The following is a 22,468-nucleotide window of genomic DNA, read 5'->3' as shown; positions in this document are numbered from 1 at the left end:
AACGATGTGAAAATTAAATCCTCGAAATGAAATCGCTACACGTTACCCCACCAGCGAACAAATGTTATCTGTTTTTAATATAACGGGTCAGTTGCTGTCTTTTCTATGTTTCTACCTCTCTATCTCTGTTTTTTTTTGTTTGTTGTTTTTTTTTTGGTGATTTGTATATTCTGTGAGACCTGGCAGGTAACACCTGTCTGTCTGCACACTGATTGCCTTGGCAACGGGCAGTTGAAAAAACTGTCTGTACTCACCAAGCATTGTTCTGTGAATTATAAATGCGATTTCATTTCGAGGATTTCATTTTCACATCGTTCACCTGACGAAGGAGGAAGCCTCCGAAAGCTTGTGAATTTAAAATAAAATTGCTGGACTATAACTTGGTGTTGTAAAATTGTTTACAATTGTCAACCCCAGTCCATCACCGGCATCTCCACATCATAACTTTTCATCCAAAGGACAGCACCTCCAACAGTGCAGCACTCCCTCACTGGAGTGTCAGCCTAGACTATGAGTTCAAGTTCTGGAGTGGGCCTTGAACCCATAACCTTCTGGCTTGGAGGCAGGAGTGCTACCACTGAGCCAAGGCTGAAAGGTATACAATAACAACATGAAATTGTATGCTCTGTATTGTATTCTTTACCATGGTAAAGAATACTTGACGGCATAGTTGGGTTGATCAAATGAGTGGGGAGCAATGCAACTCGGCCTCCTGAGCGATTTGGTCCTGTTCGGTCGCACATTCATTCACTTGGTGTTAAGTGAAAAAAGCAAGCTTGAATTTAAGCAGCGCCTTCTCTTATCTCTCAGAAGAGTCTCTTTTCATACAATGAATGGCTTTGAAGTGCAATCGCTGTTGTTATATTGCCAAATGTGGCAGCCAATTTGCAAACAAGATCCTGCCAAACAGTAAGGAAGTTTTTTGTGGTGCTGATTGGGGGTGAAATATTGGCCAGGACACCAGGAGAGCTCTGTTCTAATACTGCTTTAGGATCTTTCTCTATTTTGTGGGAAGGCCTGAATGAGTTACTTGTAATTGTGGAGCATGTGAATGGAAGCTACCTCATGCACTCATGAAATGAACTCAGTGATGTGCTGTTACTGGTCAAGAAATTATACTTTGCTTCAGTTCATCAGATTTTTCTGCCTTCAGTTACCTTCTAGCTGGTGTATTATGCAACAGCCATACAGTACAATGGAACTAATGAGACTGAATGAACTAGTTTAATACATCATAAAAAGAGCAAATGCTAGAAATACACAGGGTTTTCTGATGAATAATACATCGAGTTACATCGAAATTGCAGCACAGAAACAGGCCATTCCGCCCAACCGTAGTATGCTGGCGTTTATGCTCCACATGAGCCTCCTCCCTCCCTACTTCATCTAACCCTATCAACATACCCTTCTATTCCTTTCTCCCTCGTGTGCTTATCTAGCTTCCCCTTAAATGCATCTATGCTATTTGCCTCAACTACTCCTTATGGTAGCGCGTGCCACATTCTTACCACTCTTTGGATAAAGAAGTTTCTCCTAAATTCCCGATTGGATTTATTAGCGACTATTTTATATTTATGACCTTTAGTTTTGGATTTCCCACAAGGGGAAACATTTTCTCTATGTCTACCCTATCAAACCCTTTCATTATCTTAATGTCCTCTATCAGGTCACCCCTCAGCCTTCCCTTTTCTAGAGAAAAGAGTCCCAGCCTGTTCAGCGTTTCCTGATAAGTATATCCTCTCAATTGTGTTATCATCCTTGTGAATTTTTACTGCACCCTCTCCAATGCCTCTATATCCTTTCTATAGTATGGAGTTCAGAACTGTTCACAGGATACACACCTGAAACATCAAAATCTATAATTTCTCTGAGCAAATGCTGACTGATTCACTGTATATTTCCAGCATTTTCTGTTTCTATTTCAGATTTCCAGCATTTGCAGTTTTTTCATTTTTATTTCACTGGTTAAAATATATCTTTTTATTTGGTGCAATATCAGCACAGCAAGTTTTCAATTCAGAAAACACCCCAATTTCTGTGACCTCCTTAATCTCCCTGAGAACCAAACGAACAAATTAAGGACTGCACGGAACTCTCCCGGTGACCTCTCCAACATTTCACCCTCAGTCAACGCCTCCAAAAACAGATTAATTGGGTTGGCAGCTCAAATCATCTTCACAAAGAAAAGCTACAAGCATACACACAAGCTGCTAAAGGATCTAATGAGACACTAAAAACAAAGGCCTTATGAATGTTGGCGCAACTACTGCAGGGGATAAGGCAGGCGTGTTCCTTCTGCCTCCAGCCCTCCATTTTGTTTTTTGGCCTGGGTTATGGTGTCTTCCTGGCCCCCATGCTCCGAATCCTAGTATTTCCTCTCAAGTCTGTATGTGGTTGCAGTTTTGCTTATGAGGGCTCAGGAAATTCAAAGGTAGGACTTTGCTTTCTGATATCGAAGCATTAATCTTTTCAACTTGGTCTTAGTTGCTTACTTTTGATGTATAATTTACAGTAGAACAGAAATTAAAAGCGCAATATCCGATCAACCTGCAGGGTAAGTAATAAGATTGGGTAGGTTTTCTCTTCGTGAGTGCCTGGGACGTTTTGTGTTCAATTGAAATAATTTATTTGAGGGATAGATAGCGCTTTGGACCAGATTCATATCACACGTTATGATCATAGCAGTTTTTAAATTCTAAAGTAATATCTTATGCCATATTGTTGTCTGTATTTTAGAAATTTATTTTTCTCCACTATATCAAACAACGTAATATTGCCAATGAGGAGCCATAGACAAAAGCTTTACATAGCATAATGAAAGTTATTTTCACAAGTCCACAGGGTTAAGGATATTGGGAAAAGTGCTCTCAAATGTCAAACTTTACTGTTTTAAATGTAAAAAGCATATAAAATACTTGCACTGAAAACCTCTGCCATTTAGACATGTGGGCCAAAGCCCAGGGGAACTTGGACCAGTATAACAGTTTCATCAATTGGGGAATCAGGGCAAGCCAGGCCACAGAGGGTAATATAAAATCGTTTCACCGTAACCTGTGCACAGCTCCAACTTTGTTTGTTCCACCGCCTCACTGAATTTTCATGAGTTTTATTTTATTGGAATTGGATGGAAATGACACAGAAAGTTCCTCCATACAGCTATTGAGAAATCAGTGTTGTCTCTGTGTGTGTTCCAGTGTCATTTAAAAAAGAAAGATGAAGCAGATAACTTCAAAATGTTAAATTGGGCTTCCTTTCTTTTGATAGGTTTTTAATTGTATGAACTGTATGAGCAGGATTGTATGTTGATGTGACTGTAATCTGTCAAAGCAATCGAGGGAGGAGTAGTGATAACCATTTCCATTCCTTTTTGGCTAATGAAGCTTCCTGTAATATAAATGGACAGTTCCATTGCCAGCAGGAATTCTAATATTGGATTCATTCACTACTAAAGTGCGACACGAAGCAGAGAATAAAACTGCTGCATTCAGATCCTCACTAAATTGACATTGCTGAGTCTGTCCTGAGAGTTCTCCTGTTATTACTGAATACACAATCAAATATACAGTGCAACAAGGCACTAAACGTAGATCAGACATGAAACTCGGGGTACACTCAGAAACATGAGACCGAGACGGTGGTTGAAATGTCCAGACAGGAATCTCACACAGCAGAAAATACAGAGATAATGGGCTCCATTTTAGCACCCACTATCGGGTGCGTTCCTGGCGGGGGGCTCCGAAAATCGGGGAATCCCGGAACGGGTCGGGAGCCCGGCTCCAACCCGCCCACTTCCGGGTTCCCCACAGACGCGCCGACGTGCAGCCCCCGCATGTGGGACTCCCGCCGGCAATTAAAGCCAGCGGGGTGTCACTTGACAGTATTTATCTTGTCATTTCAGGTCATTAACAGACCTGATTAAGGGAATATGTCAGGAGGGGTGGGATTTTAGAAACAACTGGGACTGTTTCCCATACTGGGGGAAACACTCCCAGTTGAAATGGACGTGTTGCAGCTATCAGCCTGTGGCAGCTGCAAAGGTCCATTTGACAGGTGGAGGGGGAGACCCTCACTCATTGCAGGAGGCCACTATGTCACTTGGGACAAAGTTTGGCCTCCACCACCCTCCTCCTGACAAGAAAATTCACCAACTTGCACACTTACCCCGGGGTCCAGAGACATGTACCTATCTTGCGGACCCCCTCAGATGTACATCTTCCAGATGGGGGCCGCCGTAGCTGCAGTCATGACCTCCTCGGAGGGCGAACGGCATCACCAGCCTCGCCGGCCACGCCGTCCACCTCTGACACGTGGAGCTCCACAACACAGTGCTGTGACACATCCACCTGCACAGCAGGAGGGAGGGCAAACGCAGAGAGAGATGCGTCGCAGGGGGCACTACCCTCGCTACAGGGTCCACAGACCGAGGCTCAGCTTCCTGGACCTCTCTGAGCACCAGTGCACACGGAGGCTCAGAGTCACTCGACATGTAGTCGTGGACATCTGCAGCCTCCTTCATGCCAAGCTGCTTCCGGTTGGCCCAAGCACCATCTTCTTACCTGTCGCTGTCAACGTCACCACTGCCCTCAACAACTTCTCCTCTGCATCCTTCCAGGGTGCCACCGGGGACATCGCCAACGTCTCTCAGTCGTCTGCACAAAAGAGCCCTGCAAATACACCTACACCCACTTTGCAGTGACACAATGGGTAGCATCAGTTGTGGGTCTTCATTGTGAACCTCAGGAAAGGGCATTATTGCACAAACCAGACAAGATTCGCAAAGACGTGGCCGTAGTGGTGCCAATATAATATGTGATGTGAGTTGGTCAGAAATTCAATATAAGTAAAAACCATGACAAACCCTCAAACACCCTTGTGCATCCCCTTCATGATCACAACACGTTTGCCTTACGCTTCCTACTGCACATATGTGATGCATGCCCTGTGGCTGCAGCACAGGTAGTGGCAGGTTGAGTGAGGCTGACTGTGAAAGAGATGCATGAGAGGGTGAGTATGAGATAGAGCCATGTGATTGTATGAGGATTGGGTTGAGTGGTAGTGGCAGGATGAGTACTGGCGAGGTGAGTAAGTGCAGGTAAGATGAGGATGAGGTTTGAGTGGGTGTGAGGGGTGATGTGACAGAGTAGTGTTGGCAGTACAGAAGGAGATGTGGGGTGGGGGCGGTGATGTGGCAGACGGAGTGCAGGGGAATAAGTGTATTCACTTTGGCTGACCTACTTAGGGCATTGCAGCGCCTCCTGCACTGTATGCAGATGCGCGATATGTTGTTGTTGCAGGTGAGCTCCTCTGCCACCTCGAGCCAGGCCTTCCTGGTGGCAGAGGCAGGCCGCTTCCTCCCGCCCGCCGGGGGGAAGATCTCTGTCCTCCCCCTCCTCCTCACCCCTTCTAATGATACCTGGAGTGAGGCATCATTAAACTGGGAGCAACCTTCCCCCTGGGCTGCTCCATGCTGTAATTTTTCCTATTTGTTGCAGCATCTGTCAGTGGAGGACTGCCCCTTTAAATAGAGCGCCTCCAGCTGACAGATCTTACTGCGCATGCGCAGCCCGCCCGACGTGCAGATCAGCAGTGGGGAACCCGGAAGACCAGGTAAGTGGATCCAATTAGGCTGCGATCGCATGCAGGGCAGACTGATTTCGCCGGGCGCGTTACCCACGTGCCCAATAGCCCCCCGCACCGCGAACCCGCAGCCCTGGCAATATCGAGCCCAATGTATATGATGATGGATCAACATTCTGGGCTCGATTTTCGGACCCCTGAGCCGGCGGATTCGTGGCAGGGGGGGCTCCGAAAATCGGGGATTCCAGGAGCGGGTCCGGAGCCCGGCTCCAACCCGCCCACTTCCGGGTTCCCCAGTGACACGCTGACATATACGCGCAGCCCCCGCATGCGGGACACCTGCCGGCAATTAAAGCCGGCGGGATACCACTTAAGGTAATTATTTTGATACTTCAGGTCGTTAGCAGACCTGATTGACCTGATATTTTAGGAGGGTTGGGATTTTCATCTCAACCGAGACTGTTTCCCGTACTGGGGGAAACACTCCCAGTTCAAATGGACGTGTTGCAGCCATCAGCCTGTAGCAGCTGCAAAGGTCCATTTGACAGATCTGGGTGGGGGGAGACCCTCACTCATTGCAGAAGGCCACTCTGTCACTTGGGACAAACTTTGGCCTCCACCACTCTCCTCCTAACAATAAAATTCACAAACTTGCACACTTACCCCAGTGTGCAGACACACTTACCTACCTTGCGGACCCTCTCAAATGTACATCTTCCGGATGGGGGCCGTCGTAGCTGCAGTCATGACCTCCTCGGAGGGCGAACAGCATCACCAGCCTCGCCGGCCACGCCGTCCACCTCTGACACGTGGAGATCCACAACACAGTGCTGTGACACATCCACCTGCACAGCAGGAGGGAGGGCAACTGCAGAGAGAGATGCATCGCAGAAGGCACTACCCTCGCCACAGGGTCCACAGACCGAGGCTCAGTTTCCTGGACCTCTCTGAGCAGCAGTGCATACGGAGGCTGAATCACTCGACATGTAGCCATGGACATCAGCAGCCTCCTTCATGCCGAGCTGCTCCCGACTGGCCCGAGCACCATCTTCTTACCTGTCGCTGTCAAAGTCACCGCTGCCCTCAACAACTTCTCCTCTGCATCCTTCCAGGGTGCCACCGGGGACATTGCCGACGTCTCTCAGTCGTCTGCACGTAAGAGCACTGCAAATACACCTTCACCCACTTTGCAGTGTCACAATGGGTGGCATCAGTTGTGGGTCTTCATAGTGATACTCAGGAAAGGGCATTATTGCACAAACCAGACAAGATTTGCAAAGACGTGGCAGTAGTGGTGACAATATAATATGTAATGTGAGTTGATCAGAAATCAAATATAAGTAAAAATCATGATAAACCCTCAAACACCTTTGTGCATCCCCTTCATGCTCACAACACGTTTGCCTTACGCTTCCTACTGCACATATGTGATGCATGCCCTGTGGCTGCAGCACAGGTAGTGGCAGGTTGAGTGAGGCTGATCGTGAAAGAGATGCATGAGAGGGTGAGTATGAGATAGAGCCATGAGATTGTTTGAGGATTGGGTTGAGTGGTAGTGGTGGGATGAGTACTGGCGAGGTGAGTAAGTGCAGGTAAGATGAGGACGAGCTTTGAGTGGATTTGAGGAGTGATGTGACAGAGTAGTGTTGGCAATGCAGAAGGAGATGTGGGGTGGGGGCGGTTGATGTGGCAGACGGAGTGTAGGGGAATGAGTAAGTGTACTCACTTTGGCTGACCTACTTATGTCACTGAAGCGCCTCCTGCACTGTATGCAGGTGCGTGATATGTTGGTGGTGCAGGTGACCTCCTCTGCCACCTCGAGTCAGACCTTCCTGGTGGCAGAGGCAGGCCACTTCCTCCCACCCGCTGGGGAGAAGATCTCTGTCCTCCCCCTCCTCCTCACCCCATCTAATTATACCTGGAGTGAGGCATCATTAAACCTGGGAGCAGCCTTCCCCCTGGGCTGCTCCATGCTGTAATTTTGCCTACTTTCTGCAGCATCTGTCAGTGGAGGACTGCCCCTTCAAATAGGGCTCCTCCAGCTGACAGCCTATGATGCGCCTGCACAATCCGCCCGCTGCGCAGCTTTCCAGCACGAAACCCGGAAGCAAAGGTAAGTACCTTCAATCAAGTGACCCATGCGCCCAGTCGACCCCCCGCTGCCAACCCGCCTCCCTCTTAATATCGGGCCCTCTGTCTCTCTTGCAACATAATGTATTTTGCACTACATGATTAATAACTGGCTTGCATGTGGTAACTATTGAAAAAACAAATTGATGGAAGGGATAAGGAAGCTTGCTGGTAAGTTCTTTTTCACATTACTAACACTTGTCTTGGGCTCTTTGAATATTTACAGTGTAAAACATTATCAGGGATCTGCGATCACATCATCTCACTTTCATCGGACTCCCTGGTGTCGCAGTCTGCACATCTTGAAGTTGTCCACTTGACCAACATCATGCCCAGTGAGGGTTTGGTAAGGACCTACTTCTTTCACATAATTGAAAATAATGCATAATCATGTGCAATAAACTTCTGTTTACTGTGGTTTACATTAATGCAGAGGCAGTCAGCATACTGAAAATTTGCAATGGTGTATTTCATTTACAGTCTTCTGGTGTATTGTAAACCTGAGCATTAAAATAACTGGTGTGACATTTCTCAGTTAAGAAGGGCTATAATCATTAAATACTTTAAATTTCTTTATTTGTTTAGTTTATCTTCAGATAAAAAGTTACATTGGGCCAGTGCTCCAGTGCATTTTAACACGTGGTGGTGCAAAATCTCAACACAGCAATTTCCCTGTCTTGACCGTACCATCGGGGGTGGGTGGGGGTTGCGAAGGAAGGGGGCTTGCACAGGGTGACAGCTCAATGCTTGCCATGTGGTACTGGGAAATATTAAAAGGCAAGTTGCACTCGCCTGTCCTTCCACACGACCTGCCAGCTGGCCTAGAACAGAAGCTGAAGAGTTGGTTGCTTGCTGGCCCTCTTGGTCAGGGAATAGTAGATGGCTAAAACAGAGGAAAATGATTTTCACAATACTTCAAATAACAATGGCCATTCTACTGCTGTTTCTGATTCTCCATTTGCAATAAATTGCTCTGATGCTCAACATCTGATGCTTCCCTTCATGCTTTTATTACCTCATGTTGGTCATGCTCAATATTTGACACCCATCATGTCTCCCAGTCCTTCTTGAAAACAACCTTGAAATCTCCCCCCTCAAACACCCTTTTTGTCCTTGATCTGCCTCTGCGTTCCTCCTTAGCCTCTCGGACCAGGGTTTCCTTCCACAATATGCCTCTGTTTAAAATGTGTCTGCTCAAACTGTCACAGTGAGTGTCAAGACAATCACAGCCTTCCCCGTGCTCTGCAGGGATTAGGAGAGCTTTTAGGTGGTGAAAGAGGGAGGGGGGAGCAGAAGGGCTTTGCGCTAATGTGAACTTCTACTAGTGTCCCTTGGTTTCTCCTGTGGCAATGAAAACAGGAGGGATGAGAAATGGTTTGGTGACAGATTGTACTGGGTACCGGAGAAGCTGCGAGGGCAGAAGAGTAGAATAACATTTGAAGGCAAAAAAATGACCGCAGAGCCAAAGAAGGGTTCATTGGGAGGGGTGACCAACAGCTTGGTCAGGGGGTTTTAAGAAGGATCTCAAAGGAGGGAGAGGGAGGTGGAGGGATTCAGGGAGTGAAGTCCAAAGCATGGGACCTTGGTGGCTGACGTCACAGCTGCCAGTGGTGGGGTGTTGGGAGGGGCGATACACAAGAAGTCAGATTCAGAGGAAGGGAGAGTTTGGGGGCAGGGGGTGTAAGGCTGGAGGAAGTCACAAACATCGGGAGGAGTGAGGCCATGAAGGGATTTAAATAAGAGGCACAGGGGCCCACATCGGTCAGCAAGGGCAGGGGTGATGGGCGAGCGGGACTTGGCTCGTTATTGTATATGGGCAGCAGCTTTGGATAAGTTACAAAGGGCGGAGAAAGGCCGGCCTGAAGATAAAAAGATTAAATCAGTAGTGCATTAAATTTCACAGTAAAATCTGAGTGTGTCATAATAAAATCAGATTGCTGGCAAGACTGAAAATAATTTTCTGTACTGTTAGGTGATAAATGTTATAAATTAGAGTCTGAGAAATGCACAGAACAATCCTTCATCTCTCTGAATCAGTTGTGCTCGTCTATTAAGTCTCAGATGGATAAAACGAGATGTGTCAAAACCCCTGGCAGATTTTGATGCAGTTTGGATTATATCGCAGATGTGGGTGTTAAATACAATGCTAAACAATTGAGCAAAGCCAGAAATGAACAAGTTGTTTATTCAAACATTTAAAAAGCTCCCTTGTTCAGGTTCCTATGGGCACTGTTATACTACATGAACTGATGTAGAAACTACAACACAGAAATTGGCCGTTCAACACAACCAGTTTGTATTGGTACAAAAACAAAGTGCTGGAAGCACTCAGCAGGTTAAGCAGCATCCATGGAAAGAACAGACTAGCTAACGTTTCAGGTCTGGACATCTGGGGGCAGAAATTGGTATGCGTGTACCCGTTTTTTGGACATAAAACATGCACAAAGCAAACCAATTTAGTAGTGGGGTGGCCTGCGCCCAATCTGCACAGGCTTTGGTCCCACTCCTAAATCCGTGGAGCCCAGTTTCTAGACATCTTCAGGTGTTATTGATCTTGAATATGTTAATGAGGGGGTCTTAAGCCTATTGCAGGACCCCTTCCCGGCTGCGATCAGCATAACCAGGTCTACATGCGGCCTAACCAACAGTCTTTAAAGGGACTGCTGGAGACTGCCGCCAAAAAAATTCATTTCTTAAAAAATTCTTATTTGAATGTGGAGCCAGGAGGAGCAGGAACGCTCCAAGCAGTCCGGAAGACCATTGCTTGACCCTGCTCGGCCCCCATCCTATCACCTCCCCCCCCCACCCCCCTCTCCGATCATCTCCCCACCTCCCCTCCCCAATCACTTCCCCCTCTCCTCGATTGCCTCCCCCCCCCCCCCCCCCCCCCCGATTGTCCCTGCTCCTGATCGCCCCCATCCCTCCCCCTCCCAGGATCTACCTGAAGGTCACTGCCGATGTCGCAGCAAAAGCGACGTCTGCTTCACTGGTGAGCCGCCTGGGGATGCACAGCAGGCGTCCGCATCTCACCGGCCTAATTTAAATGAGGCCCGAGGCCCAGTTTCGATTGGGTCCCGGACCTACGTGTTCCCTGCGCCCAGTTCACACCGGCAGGCCGACGCTATCCAATTTCTACCCCCTAAAATATTAATCTGTCTGTTTTCACCACAGAAGCTGTCTGACCTGCTGAGTTTTTCCAGCATTTTCTGTTTTTGTTTCTGATTTCCAACATCTACAATGTCTTGCTTTTTGTCTATCTTGCTGTTTATCCTCCACACTAGCAGTAGTCCTAATCCCATGTGCCCATCCTATTCTCATATCCATTTACCTCCCTTTCTTTCAACCACCTATCTAATTTTTTCTTAAGTGTTGACACGACCTCTGCTGCAATCACTAACTCCGGTAGTACATTCCACAGTATTACAACCCTCTATATAAAAAAAAGTTTCTCCTGTGCTCTGTCATAATCCTCTTACATTTAATTTTATATCTATATCCCCATCCCCTCCTTCTAGACCTCACTGGAAAGTGTCTGTTTCTATCTACCTTCTCCATCCCATTTATAATTCTAAACACTTCTATCAAATCACCCCTTAATCTCTTCTCTTCCAATAAAAACAGACCTAATTTTTCCAAGCCTCTTTTCATATTTGTGTTTCCTTATACCAGGCAGCATCCTAATGATTCTGTGCTGTACCCTCTCGGTTGCCTGAACATCCTTCCTATGGTTTGGAGCCCAAAAGTATAACCTAATCCACCATTCCATCTCAACTTTTATTTTCTATACCTCTTTTGATAAAACCCAGTATTCCATTAACTTTTTTATGGCCATATCCACTTGAGGTCCTGTAAATATCCAAATAACTGTGCTCTTCCACTTCACCCTGCTTTCCTTCATTCAAAGTATAATTATTACTTTCATTTTTTTTAATGTACCACCTCATATTTACTGACAGTGAATTCCATCTGCCACTTTTTTGCCCATTCCACCATCTTATCAATATCCCCTTGCAGCTTCCTTTGCTCCTCAGAATGATCTACTGTGTCTCCTTTTTAGTACTGTCTGCAGATTTGGACACACCTCTCTCTAGCCCTATATCCAAATTGTTGGTGTAGACAGTGAACAGAAGTGGTCACAGAACGGACCCTAGTAGGACATCGCTCCCTACTTCCAACCACTCCGAGAAACTGTCCTCCCTTCCAACCAGTTTTCAATCCAATTTGTTACCCTCCCCCTAATTCCACATCCCTTAATCTTCTACGACAGTCTCCTATATGGTACCAAAGGTTTTCTGAATGTCCATGTACACCATATCTTACACCTCCTCCAAGAACTCAATCAGGTTTGTCAAACATGATTTTCCTTTCTGAAACCTGTTTTGGCTTCTTCTGATTATCTTCTCTTCATCTAGATATTTAGTAATTTCATCCTTAATTAAAGATTCCAAAATTTTCCCTACCACAGATTTTAACTGGTCGGTAATTAATCCTAGTTAGCTCTGCCTCCATTTTTGAAAGTAGGTATTACATTGGCCACTCTCCAGTCCTCTCACTTTCAACAAAACACTGAAATATAATTTATAGGGCTCCAATATATCTTTCCCCATTTCCATTGGGACCCTTGGATGTATCTCATCAGGTCTGGCACTTTCCTTAACTTTCCTTTTATTTATTACAATATCCCTCATCTCACTTTTAACCAATTCAGGATTTACCTCCTACCCATATCCTTCTCTCTTGTAGACACTGAAGTGAAGTATCTCCACCAATTTCCTCTACTAACTCACTATCCTCTCCTTACTCCTTTTGTGATACTTAACAAGTACTTAACTTCACATTTGTTTCTTACCTCTTCATTTATCCACAGCAACCTGAAACTTAAATAAGTCTTTTTTGTTTTAATGGTATATATTTATTCTGCAACGTTGCAATCTCCTTTTTAAAAAATCCCTTTGTTGAGTTACAGTCCTGTTTACCAATTTCTTATTCCATCTCACCTCAGCTCGCTCACTCCTTATCTTTCTAAAATGTGTCCTATTCCAATCTGCTATCCTTGTTTTTGTGCTGACATTTCCCCTTTCTATTTGGACATTAAACCATATCATATTATGGTCGCTAGTCTTGAGGTGCTCACCCACATTGAACTTATCTACCTGATCTATTTCATTACTCATAACTAGGTCTAGCAATGCCCCTCATCCTTGAAAGGCATACGAACATCCTGCTTGAGGAAGGAGTCCTGCATTCATTTTAGGAATTTGAGATCCAGAGGGTGAGAAGTACAGCTGGCAGATGTGAGTAATACTGCTGGTTGTGCATCACACTGAGGTCACTGTACATGAAAAATAAGTTTGAAGAAGTGCCCAGGCAGTCTAGATTTAAACTTGGCTTCACACCAATCTAGGGCTATACTCCACCCAGTGAGACCAGTTATCATAGTTGGTCTCATACCTCTTGCTTTTGATGTGCTTGGGAGCCAGACCATTGACCAATGGGAGATTCTGTAGTAGAGCAACATCATAAACATATACTTCGAATATTTGCATCTTATCTTTTTGCATACTTTTGTTAAATTTGGATTTCACGGATTTAGAAAATTATTTAATCAGAAAGCAAACACTTAAAAGCATACCTTTAAGAAATCAATAAATGAGATATTTAATGATCTGCTTTTGATATAACAAAATTGCTATTCTGGTCTATCATTGATCAATTTGCCTCAAACATGGCTTGAAAATATTAGTGTTCCTGAGGCTCAGTCACAAGTAATATCAAGAGCAGTTGTACGAATTTACTGAGTGGCGGGAATGCTTCTCACCCCTCATCTCAAATCCCCTTCTATACTATTTTAACAGAGGCGAAAACCCATTTATCTATGTGGCTTCTGGTTGCCAGTCTTTTGCTGGAAGAAAATATCCTTTTTCCCCCTCAATTCCCTACAGAAATGATAATTTTAACCTAACCCACCTGTTGGGAAACTGACTGGATGGGGTGCAACGCTGGTTTTACACTCCGCCCGATTTTACTCTCCATTGAAGTCAAAGGAGAGTAATATTGGACAGGGTGTAAAATCAATGTTCCAACCGATCCTGTGGGTTTCCCGCCTGGCGAGTTATATGAACATACAAATTAAGAGCAGGAATAGGCCATGCGGCCCCTCGAGCCTGCTCTACCATTTGATATATTCATGGCTGATCTGATTGTGACCTCAACCCTACTTTCCTGTCTACCTACTATAACCTTTGACTCCCTTGTTATTCAGGAATCTATCCAACTCAGCCTTAAAAATATTCAATGACGCTGCCTCCACTGCTATCTGGGAAAGGGAGTTCCACAGACTCACGACCCTGTGAGAGAAAAAATTTCTCCTCATCTCCATCTTAAATGGGAGACCCCTTATTTTTAAACTGTGGCCTCTAGTTCTAGTCTCTCCCACAAGGGGAAACATCCTCTCAGCATTTACCCCTTCTAGTCCCCTCAGGATCTTATATGTTTCAATAAGATCACCTGTCATTCTTCTAAACTTCAGTGTATACAGGCCCAACTTGTCCAACCTTTCCTCATAAGATAGCCCCCTCATCCCAGGAGTTAGGTTAAAATGACCCCCATTATAACTCTGGAAATTTGTGAAAATTAATTTGGCAAGCTGCGGTGTAAAGATGGATCATGACATCGATGGATGAGGTTAATAAGAACATAAGAAATTGGAGCAGGAGTAGGCCAATCGGCCCCTCGAGCCTGCTCCGCCATTCAATAAGATCATGGCTGATCTGATCCCAACCACAAATCTAAAGAACACAAGAAGTCGGAGCAGGACCCGGCCACATAGCCCCTGGGCCCTCTCCGCCACCCACAGGGCATTGACCGATCCGAACTCAGCTTCATGTCCAATTTCCTGCCTGCTCCCCATAACCCCTAATTCCCTTTACTTCTAGGAAACTGTCTATTTCTGTTTTAAATTTATCTAATGATGTAGCTTCCACAGCTTCCTGGGGTTGAGACTGTTATTCAGATTTCCTGTTGATGGAAATTTAATGGGTGGTTTCCTGTCTGATTGGGAAAGAACGGTCACCTTTTCAGTCATTGAATGCTCCTCAGACCAGGTGTGTCCTATTTCGCCACAGGCACTGGTTTCTAGGGCGACGCGACTCACTATTAAAATTGAGAAGAGACGTAACTAAGCTCGTTAGCAACTTAAGTGCGAGCAGCCAGCGGTGCTGATAGATATGGTAATATTATTAATAATAGAATAGAAGCAGATTGAGAATTCTGACTGCCTCTCGCGCTGCGTCACCTTTGTGAAAAATTCAGAGTCCGTGGGCATGATTTTCCTCTGAAGTGTGTTAGGTTTTCAATTTCAAATGGAAAGAATTTAAAATGCAGCTGCCTGATGCACACCATATTTACTGATTGGTTAAATGGAATTTCTGCGTAGGGGTTGTGCTTGTTGATCATTAAATTTGCCAGCTTGTTGGAAATCTTTGGGGGAGAGAAAGAGCCACTGGCCTATTTACAAATTGGCATTATTTTTGCGTTTAGTAGAATTCTGACCCACGCTGCTACTCATCCTTTTATGGTAGCTGGTTTGTGTTCGTTTTTATTCTGACACAAATTATGAATTACTCTGTATGCTGAAAATAAATGCAGACAGTTACAGCATGAGGACTGTGGCGCACTGGAGTGTTGCATTTAATCAGTGCTCTGCCATAACTACCTTGACTGCAGAATGCCAAGATTACAAAAGAAAACGTTAGAAAAGGCCACAGGCCTTGAGGCTATTCTGAAGAACTTTAAATTACTCATGCTGTCAACCTCTTTCCATGAGGGAAAATAAATAGTCTTTTTTGTATAAGTTCACACTGTGAATGAAGCACGTTGTTCAATGTGTACCATAATTCTCACATTGCAATTTAATTTCCGGCAAACCAAGATTATTGATTTGAACGAAACATGCACTTTGTATTCCTGGCTTTTATTCATTGAGGGGATGCCGAAGACTTTTTTTTCTCTCTCTCACTAGTGAAGTGATCGGGAGGTGCGATACAATACATCGCCTCAGAACCAATTGTCAGCTGATGGGTGCATGTGTTCTGAAAGTACCTGCACCTGCTGCAGCAGCAGTTATGCCTGATGCTTATGGAGAAGGGGTTGGGGGGATAGTCTGCCATGGCAAAATGTTTCATTCATCTTCTGTCTGGTCTTCTTGTAGGGTATGTACATCAAGTCAACCTACGACGGCCTCCATGTCATTACTGGAACGACAGAAAATGTAAGCTTTAACCTTACCTTCTCAAATACTAAAGGAAACCCATCATTTGATTGTTTTAATTTTATTGAACAGTAATTTAAGGAAAGCGTGTCCCAAAGAGGAGTCCATTTTGATTTCTGGGACGGTGATATCTGTTCATTTTGCAACGATTCTTACTTAAAACCTTTGAGCAATTTGTAAATCATTCTGCAGTTGCTGCTCCAACCTATCTGCGCCTGGCTCTTGCAGCAGGTGCCAGTAAATCTCTCGTTAGGGCACTGTCAGGTCCTCTCTGCTCCATTTACACAACAGCTGATTTATTTTCAAATGACTTGTTAGCTATTCCAATGCTGTCTTCTTCATTTTAACAGTCCTGTTTTTTCCTCCCAAACGTTTCATTCTGTGGCCCAGTTCTGAATGCAGAATCACAACAAAATGAACTGACTTGAGTGCTGAGCACTTTTTATTTCATCCCCCCCAGCTTTCGGAATATGTGCTTATTCTCAACCCTTGCAATAAAGATTTACTGTAAATATCCAGTGCCAAACGTTGGAAAATATAATTAGTCAAATGGAGGCAACCACAAACCATTTCTAATTCCCATTGCTCACCGAATGAAATGATGCCATCTTATATTTCAATACTCTTGTCCTCAGAAGGTTGAAATATCAAAATGAAACCAAATTCTTTGGAAAAATGGTGCAAAAAAAGGAAAACAATTGCATAGTTAGCATTTGCAACACTATATTTATATTGGACACTGTAGAGCAAAGTGCAAAGATGTCATCTTATCACCAGTATAAGACCAAGGGGAAACATAGAAGCCATGGAGGTGGTGCAGACTGTAGCTGTGAGGCTGATCTCTGGCATCAAAGGAATCAGTTATGAAGAACGACTAGGGCTCATTAAGCTTGAAGGAGATATTAAGCACACTAGATAAAGTAAACCTAGAACACTGCATCAAGGTAAGCCAAGACTCTTGAACATGGGACATGTGTTAAAACTGGTGGAGGGACAATTTAACAGAGATGGCAGGAAGAGCTTCTTCACACAACGAGCCATCAACATTTGGAACAGACTTCTGGGCAGGTAGTGGAGACAAGAAACTTAGATTCACTGAATTAGATGCCATGGTGATGTGGGGAATGTTGGTGTTTTTGGATTGTGAGAGGTGAGTTGGGCCTAATAGCCTTCCTCATCTTCATATTGCGATCCTGTAAATGAACCATAATCCCCGTTTCACAAATGTAAGTGGTCATTGTGTAAGGGTGAGGTGCTGCCGAGGAGCTCCGCCCACCAGCAGCACCTGTCAGAAATTCAACCGTGCGCTGACTTACAAGTTTTAGGTTGAGGAAATTGCTGGTCAGTGCACACCCGGGTTTCCAATCTGGGCGGCCGGTGGGCGAGGGTTCGTACTAGCACTGCGGATTTGTCAAGGGCCACTTTAGTGCCATCTTTTGCTTTGTTTGGTGTGAATAAACATTAATTTCCTGACGTGAAACATCAAATAAATCGTCCCGTTTTGCAGAATCTCCAGTCAGATCACTTTTCCCTCTTGAAGACGAGGATAGGGTTGCCCAGGAGTTTCCAGGAATTCAAGGTTAACCTCCTGGACTTTGCTGTGAGCAACCCAGGAAATTAATAAAAATGAACATTGAATGGTGCGTCAGATTTACCTTGTCTTGCGCTTCTCATTAGTTTCATGCAAACCTGGAGACTGTATAGTTCAGCTGGTTTTGAAGTGGCAAGGCAACACGCACTAGCGCTCTCTCAACCATCTTATTGGTATACTGGTGCTGCGAGTAAATGAGTTTCATGTAGCTCAGTCATTGAAGCCATTGCACCAGGCGATGAAACCTCCCTTGAAATATGTCCCACCAGAGTTGGCAACCCTAAGATGAGGTGATAAGTGAGAGCCCGGACTAAATGAATCGGCAGTTTGTTAGAAGAGGCTGCCTTAATTTTATGATTGTCATGCAGTCTGTAAAACTCTCATCAGCTGTGCATCTTCTGCCCTCCTTTAATATCCATTTATAAAGCAGCAAAAGAGCCAGTCAGGGGACACAAACATGGGCACGGCTGTTTCAAGAGCTGCAGCAATCTTGATTGAAATCTGCTATTGGAATGCAAAGCACATCACAGTAGCTGAGGAATAGGGGAAGTTCACATTTCCCATCTCGCCCAGCAACAACTGGGAATGGGGATAGAAAAGTCGAGGGGCTAGTCAGCCATATTGTCATATGTGGAAACAGACATGGAAAAATAACTTGTCCCATTTGAAGCCAAATCTTGCCCAGAGAACTTGAAGTGTGCACTGCTGCAGTATAATAAATACTGTGTGCTCCCTCCAGTTACCACGGGGAGAGACTTTGAGTTAGCACTGCCTGCATAGAGCTTCAGGAATTTGGGTAGAATGATTAGTGATTCGTGCATGGCCTGCTGACCTCTGTGCATGACTTCCTGCTATACAATCCCATTATGTGAAGTTATGCACTTTCTAATCTAGAAAACCTTTCCCCATGAGTCTATCTTAAGCTGAACTGAAGACTGATGAAAACATTCATTAGTTTCACGTTGATATCAGCTTCTATATACAATTAAGTTCCATCTCACTTAAATACATAGAATTACATAGTATTTACATCACAGAAACAGGCCTTTCAGCCCAACAGGTCTATGCCGAGCCTCCTCCCACCTTACTTCATCTCACCCTATAATGAAATACAGAATACTGAAATCTGAATAGGTGCTCAAGACCCATCACTTTTGATTGAAGAGCAGTTGAGGGTAATTGAAGACACTGAGTGATCTGACAATGCTCAGATTTTGATTGCATGTTTATATCTTTCTAAACTTTAATGCACATTAAGGCTGAGGAATGGAATGTCACTTCACTTTTGCCATCCAGTGTCAAACTGAGCATCCCCAGGCAGGTATGCAAGATGCAGGTTAAAGCTTCTTCTACAGTAGGCTATAACCCAATAAGGTGCCTTAATCCCCACCTCATTGGACACTCTCCATTGCTCCAGTGTAATTTTTTTCTACTTCCCCTTTTATGAATTAGATTACGAATTAGTGCCAATTGTGTGTGCTGGACTCATGCCACCAACAACTAGGTTGAGACAGTCCAAACTTGCTTCTGATAAGATTGTTAGAGCCAGCCAAGAGAGGAGGCTTTAATCCCATCAGGTTGAGCTGGAAGTCCTAGAAGTAAAAGGACAGAGTGCTGACCCACTCAACCATCCAGCCCCCCAAAGTGATATTGTAATACCACAATGGGAGCAATGGAAGGTGATACTGCATCAACAGCACAATATTTGGTAACTTTTCTTCTCAAAACAAACTGAATGTTTAAAAGGTGAGACTGATGATTTGAAACAGTGAACACAGAATCATATGGTAGGTTGCAACTGAAGAAAGGTTGGTGAATTGAAGGATGAGACCTGCAATTATAACCCGATGTGTTGTCACCTGCCCATTATTACTTCAGTAACACAACTTTGAAATATTGTATCATATAACGGCAACATTGCTGAGAAACCTATTAATGTATCGATTGTTAACTGTTCACTGTTACAGTCTAATCTATTTCATCTGGTTGGCATCCGCGTATCTATCTTGGGATGGGAGAGCATGTCAAAAAAATTAAATATAGCTGAGGTTCATGTTCCTTTAATGCTACCAAATTGTTACCTTGATGCATCTGAAACAATAAATAAAAAGAGACAGTGTTCTTGTTCACAAGCAATTATCCTGCATCAACTGCAAGACAGGATCAAAACAAAAGCAGACACTACTAGTGGAACTGTACATTGGTTAATAAGGGTTCATGTTCAGAATGAAGTGGGTTACCAAAACACAGATAGAATCTTTTTTTTAATTATGCAAAATGTGCATTTGTAAAAAGCTTATTGAAGCAGAAGGAATGGATAGTCTGTTGCTAGATAACAAACAATTGCAGTGTATGCATATAAATAAATATTAATCTGATATTGCACGTGAGAAGTCAACAGCAAGTGTAGTCTTCAGGTGAAATGAGGTTAAAGGGAAGGGGATAATTGGACCAGGGTGTGCAGACCTAATTTAATCCCCATTTTAAAAGTATACATTCTGCCTTTATTTTGTGTAATGCTGTGATTTTATATTATTTATAGTTAAATAGCAAAACTTAGGTGAATTTGGGAAGCAGAGAAGTTGCATTGATTGGAGCATAGGAGTTCCTCTATAGCACAAGCTGGGGAGCTGGGAGACACAAAACTGAGGTGCTCCAGTGCCACCATCGGCAGGAGAGTGTAATTACAGCGTGACAAGTTTACACCGGCTGTCTCCATTATAAATGTGGGCACAGAAATATATAATGGAAAAAGTTGACACAGGAAGTGTGCGCAGATGTAACATTTTTAATAAAATAGTTATATATGCCTAGAAATTAGTGGACATGCGTTTAACACATTTGTGTGACATTCCCTTTGCTGCTGCTCCACTTAAAATAAGTTAACCCCTGTGATAAAATAGTGAACAGAGAAATGTTATGTGAGCATGCTAAGTATCATTCCATTAATACCATCAACAGGGATTCCCAGTCCATTTTATTACAAGTGTCAGCCATGGCTCATTGGTAGCACTCTCACCTCTGAATCAGAAGGTTGTGGGTTCAAGTCCAATTCCAGAGATTTGAGCACATAATTCAGGCTGATATTGCTATCTTTTGGATGAGACATTAAACCGAGGCCCTGTCTGCCTTCTCAGGTGGATGTAAAATGTTCCATGGTACTATTTCGAAGAAGAGCAAGGGAGTTCTTCCCGATGTCCTGGCTAATATTTATCCCTCAACCACCAAAAACAGATTATCTGGTCATTATCACATTGCTGTTGGTGGGACCTTGCTGTGCACAAATTGGCTGCCGTGTTTCCGACATTACAACAGTGACTACATTTCAAAAGTACTTCATTGGCTGTAAAGTGCTTTGGGACATCCTGAGACCATGAAAGGTGCGATATAAATGCAAGTTCTTTCTTTCTTAAGTTATATAGGAATACCAGTGGAAATAAAAAATCAGACCTTCCCTGGATATGACATGAGCTACGACGGTTGGTAATTTTTTGATCTATGAGGTTAATGGACACCTCAAAACAAATGTAGATATTGTGCACCCTTTTTTCTAAGTGCAGACATTAAACTATTTACTTTGAATGGGCTAAGGTCTGTGATTTTAAAATAATATACAGGGGAATTTAGTAAGATTGCCATAAGTTCTTATCAGAACAATGATGGTTAGAAAATACACTCCCATAAGGCACAGCGAGCCTCTTGTGATTTCACTTCGTGAATCAATATGGTCAGCAGACCTGCCAGTAATGATTGAACATGAAAAATTAATACCTGCATAATGCTCCCTTATTTTCACAGGCCATTTATCTCCTGGAACATTTGAATAAAAACAACAAATGACATTTTCCCCCCTTTTCGTGTATTGCTTCTAATTCTGAATTTAATGACATTCCCTGCTACCCTGTTCTCTTCTCAAGTTTAGCTTTGATTGGATGACTCTTCCATTGCCTTGTCATCTCTTTCTGCAGTGTCTCCTTCAATACTCAGCTTCTCCACTTAAAAAAAAACTCTGTCCGCACAGTGATTCAGTAGCATTCACACACCCTCTGCTGCTCAAAGGCCTCTCGCGCCCTCACATCTCAATTATAAGAATTACTTTTAATTTTTTTTTTGCATTGACTGAAAATAAATCCTTAAGTTATGCCCCTCCATGAATTATCCTTTACAGGATTTACGTTCAAATCTGTAAATGTTAGAAAGTTATTTCATTCTTTTTTCATCAGTTTGAAATAACTAGTCAATAATTTTATTTAGATTAAGGCCAGCAGCTCATTGCCTCTGACCACTTCAGGCATTGGTAAGGCACTTTTCTGCTCAGTCTAACCCCTGCTGTTACTCATTGCTTCCTTTCCTCTCTCTTGACTGCTGATTTGTGTTTAAGGTTTACATTTTCTGCCCTGAATCTCACTTGGGGGGAATTTTAACCCCCAAGAACATGGGGGAGGTGAATGCAGAGCTGGTGTGCAACCACAAGAAGTGATTTATACAGATGTGTGCCAGATTCCCTGGCAGCTTTTTTTAAAATTTGTTCATGGGACGTGGGTGTTGTTGGCAAGGTCAGCATTTGTTGCCCATCCCTAATTGCCCTTGAGAAGGTGGTGGTGAGCCGCCTTCTTGAATCGCTGCAGTCCATGATTAAGAATCAACCACATTGCTGTGGGTCTGGAGTCCCATATAGGCCAGACTGTCCCATATAGGACAGCAGGTTTCCATCCCTAAAGTGCATTAGTGAACCAGATGAGTTTTTACGACAATCTTGTAGTTTCATGGCCACCATTACTGATACTAGTTTTTTTTTCCCCAGATTTTATTTAATTAATTGAATTTAAATTCCCCAGCTGCCATGGTGGGATTTGAACTCATGACTCCGGATTAGTAGTTTAGGCCTTTAGGACTACTCG

At 43.9% G+C, this 22,468-nt stretch overlaps 1 protein-coding gene across 9 annotated transcripts in view; it reads left to right on the top strand.

Annotated features, from left to right (window-relative positions):
* si:ch211-26b3.4 (connector enhancer of kinase suppressor of ras 2) overlaps positions 1–22,468 on the top strand; it is a 648,212-nt gene that overhangs the window by 238,035 nt on the left and 387,709 nt on the right. For all 9 annotated transcript variants that reach the window (XM_067996824.1, XM_067996823.1, XM_067996829.1 and 6 more), the window contains 2 exons: positions 7,934–8,053; positions 15,917–15,976. In XM_067996824.1, the coding sequence (XP_067852925.1) occupies positions 7,934–8,053; positions 15,917–15,976 (180 nt within the window). The remainder of the gene's footprint in view (positions 1–7,933; positions 8,054–15,916; positions 15,977–22,468) is intronic.

This window comes from Heptranchias perlo, chromosome 15, assembly GCF_035084215.1.
Source record: "Heptranchias perlo isolate sHepPer1 chromosome 15, sHepPer1.hap1, whole genome shotgun sequence".
Classification (NCBI taxonomy): domain Eukaryota; kingdom Metazoa; phylum Chordata; class Chondrichthyes; order Hexanchiformes; family Hexanchidae; genus Heptranchias; species Heptranchias perlo.
The sequence above is the reverse complement of the archived record's forward strand: the minus strand, read 5'-3'. Positions and strand labels throughout refer to the sequence as shown.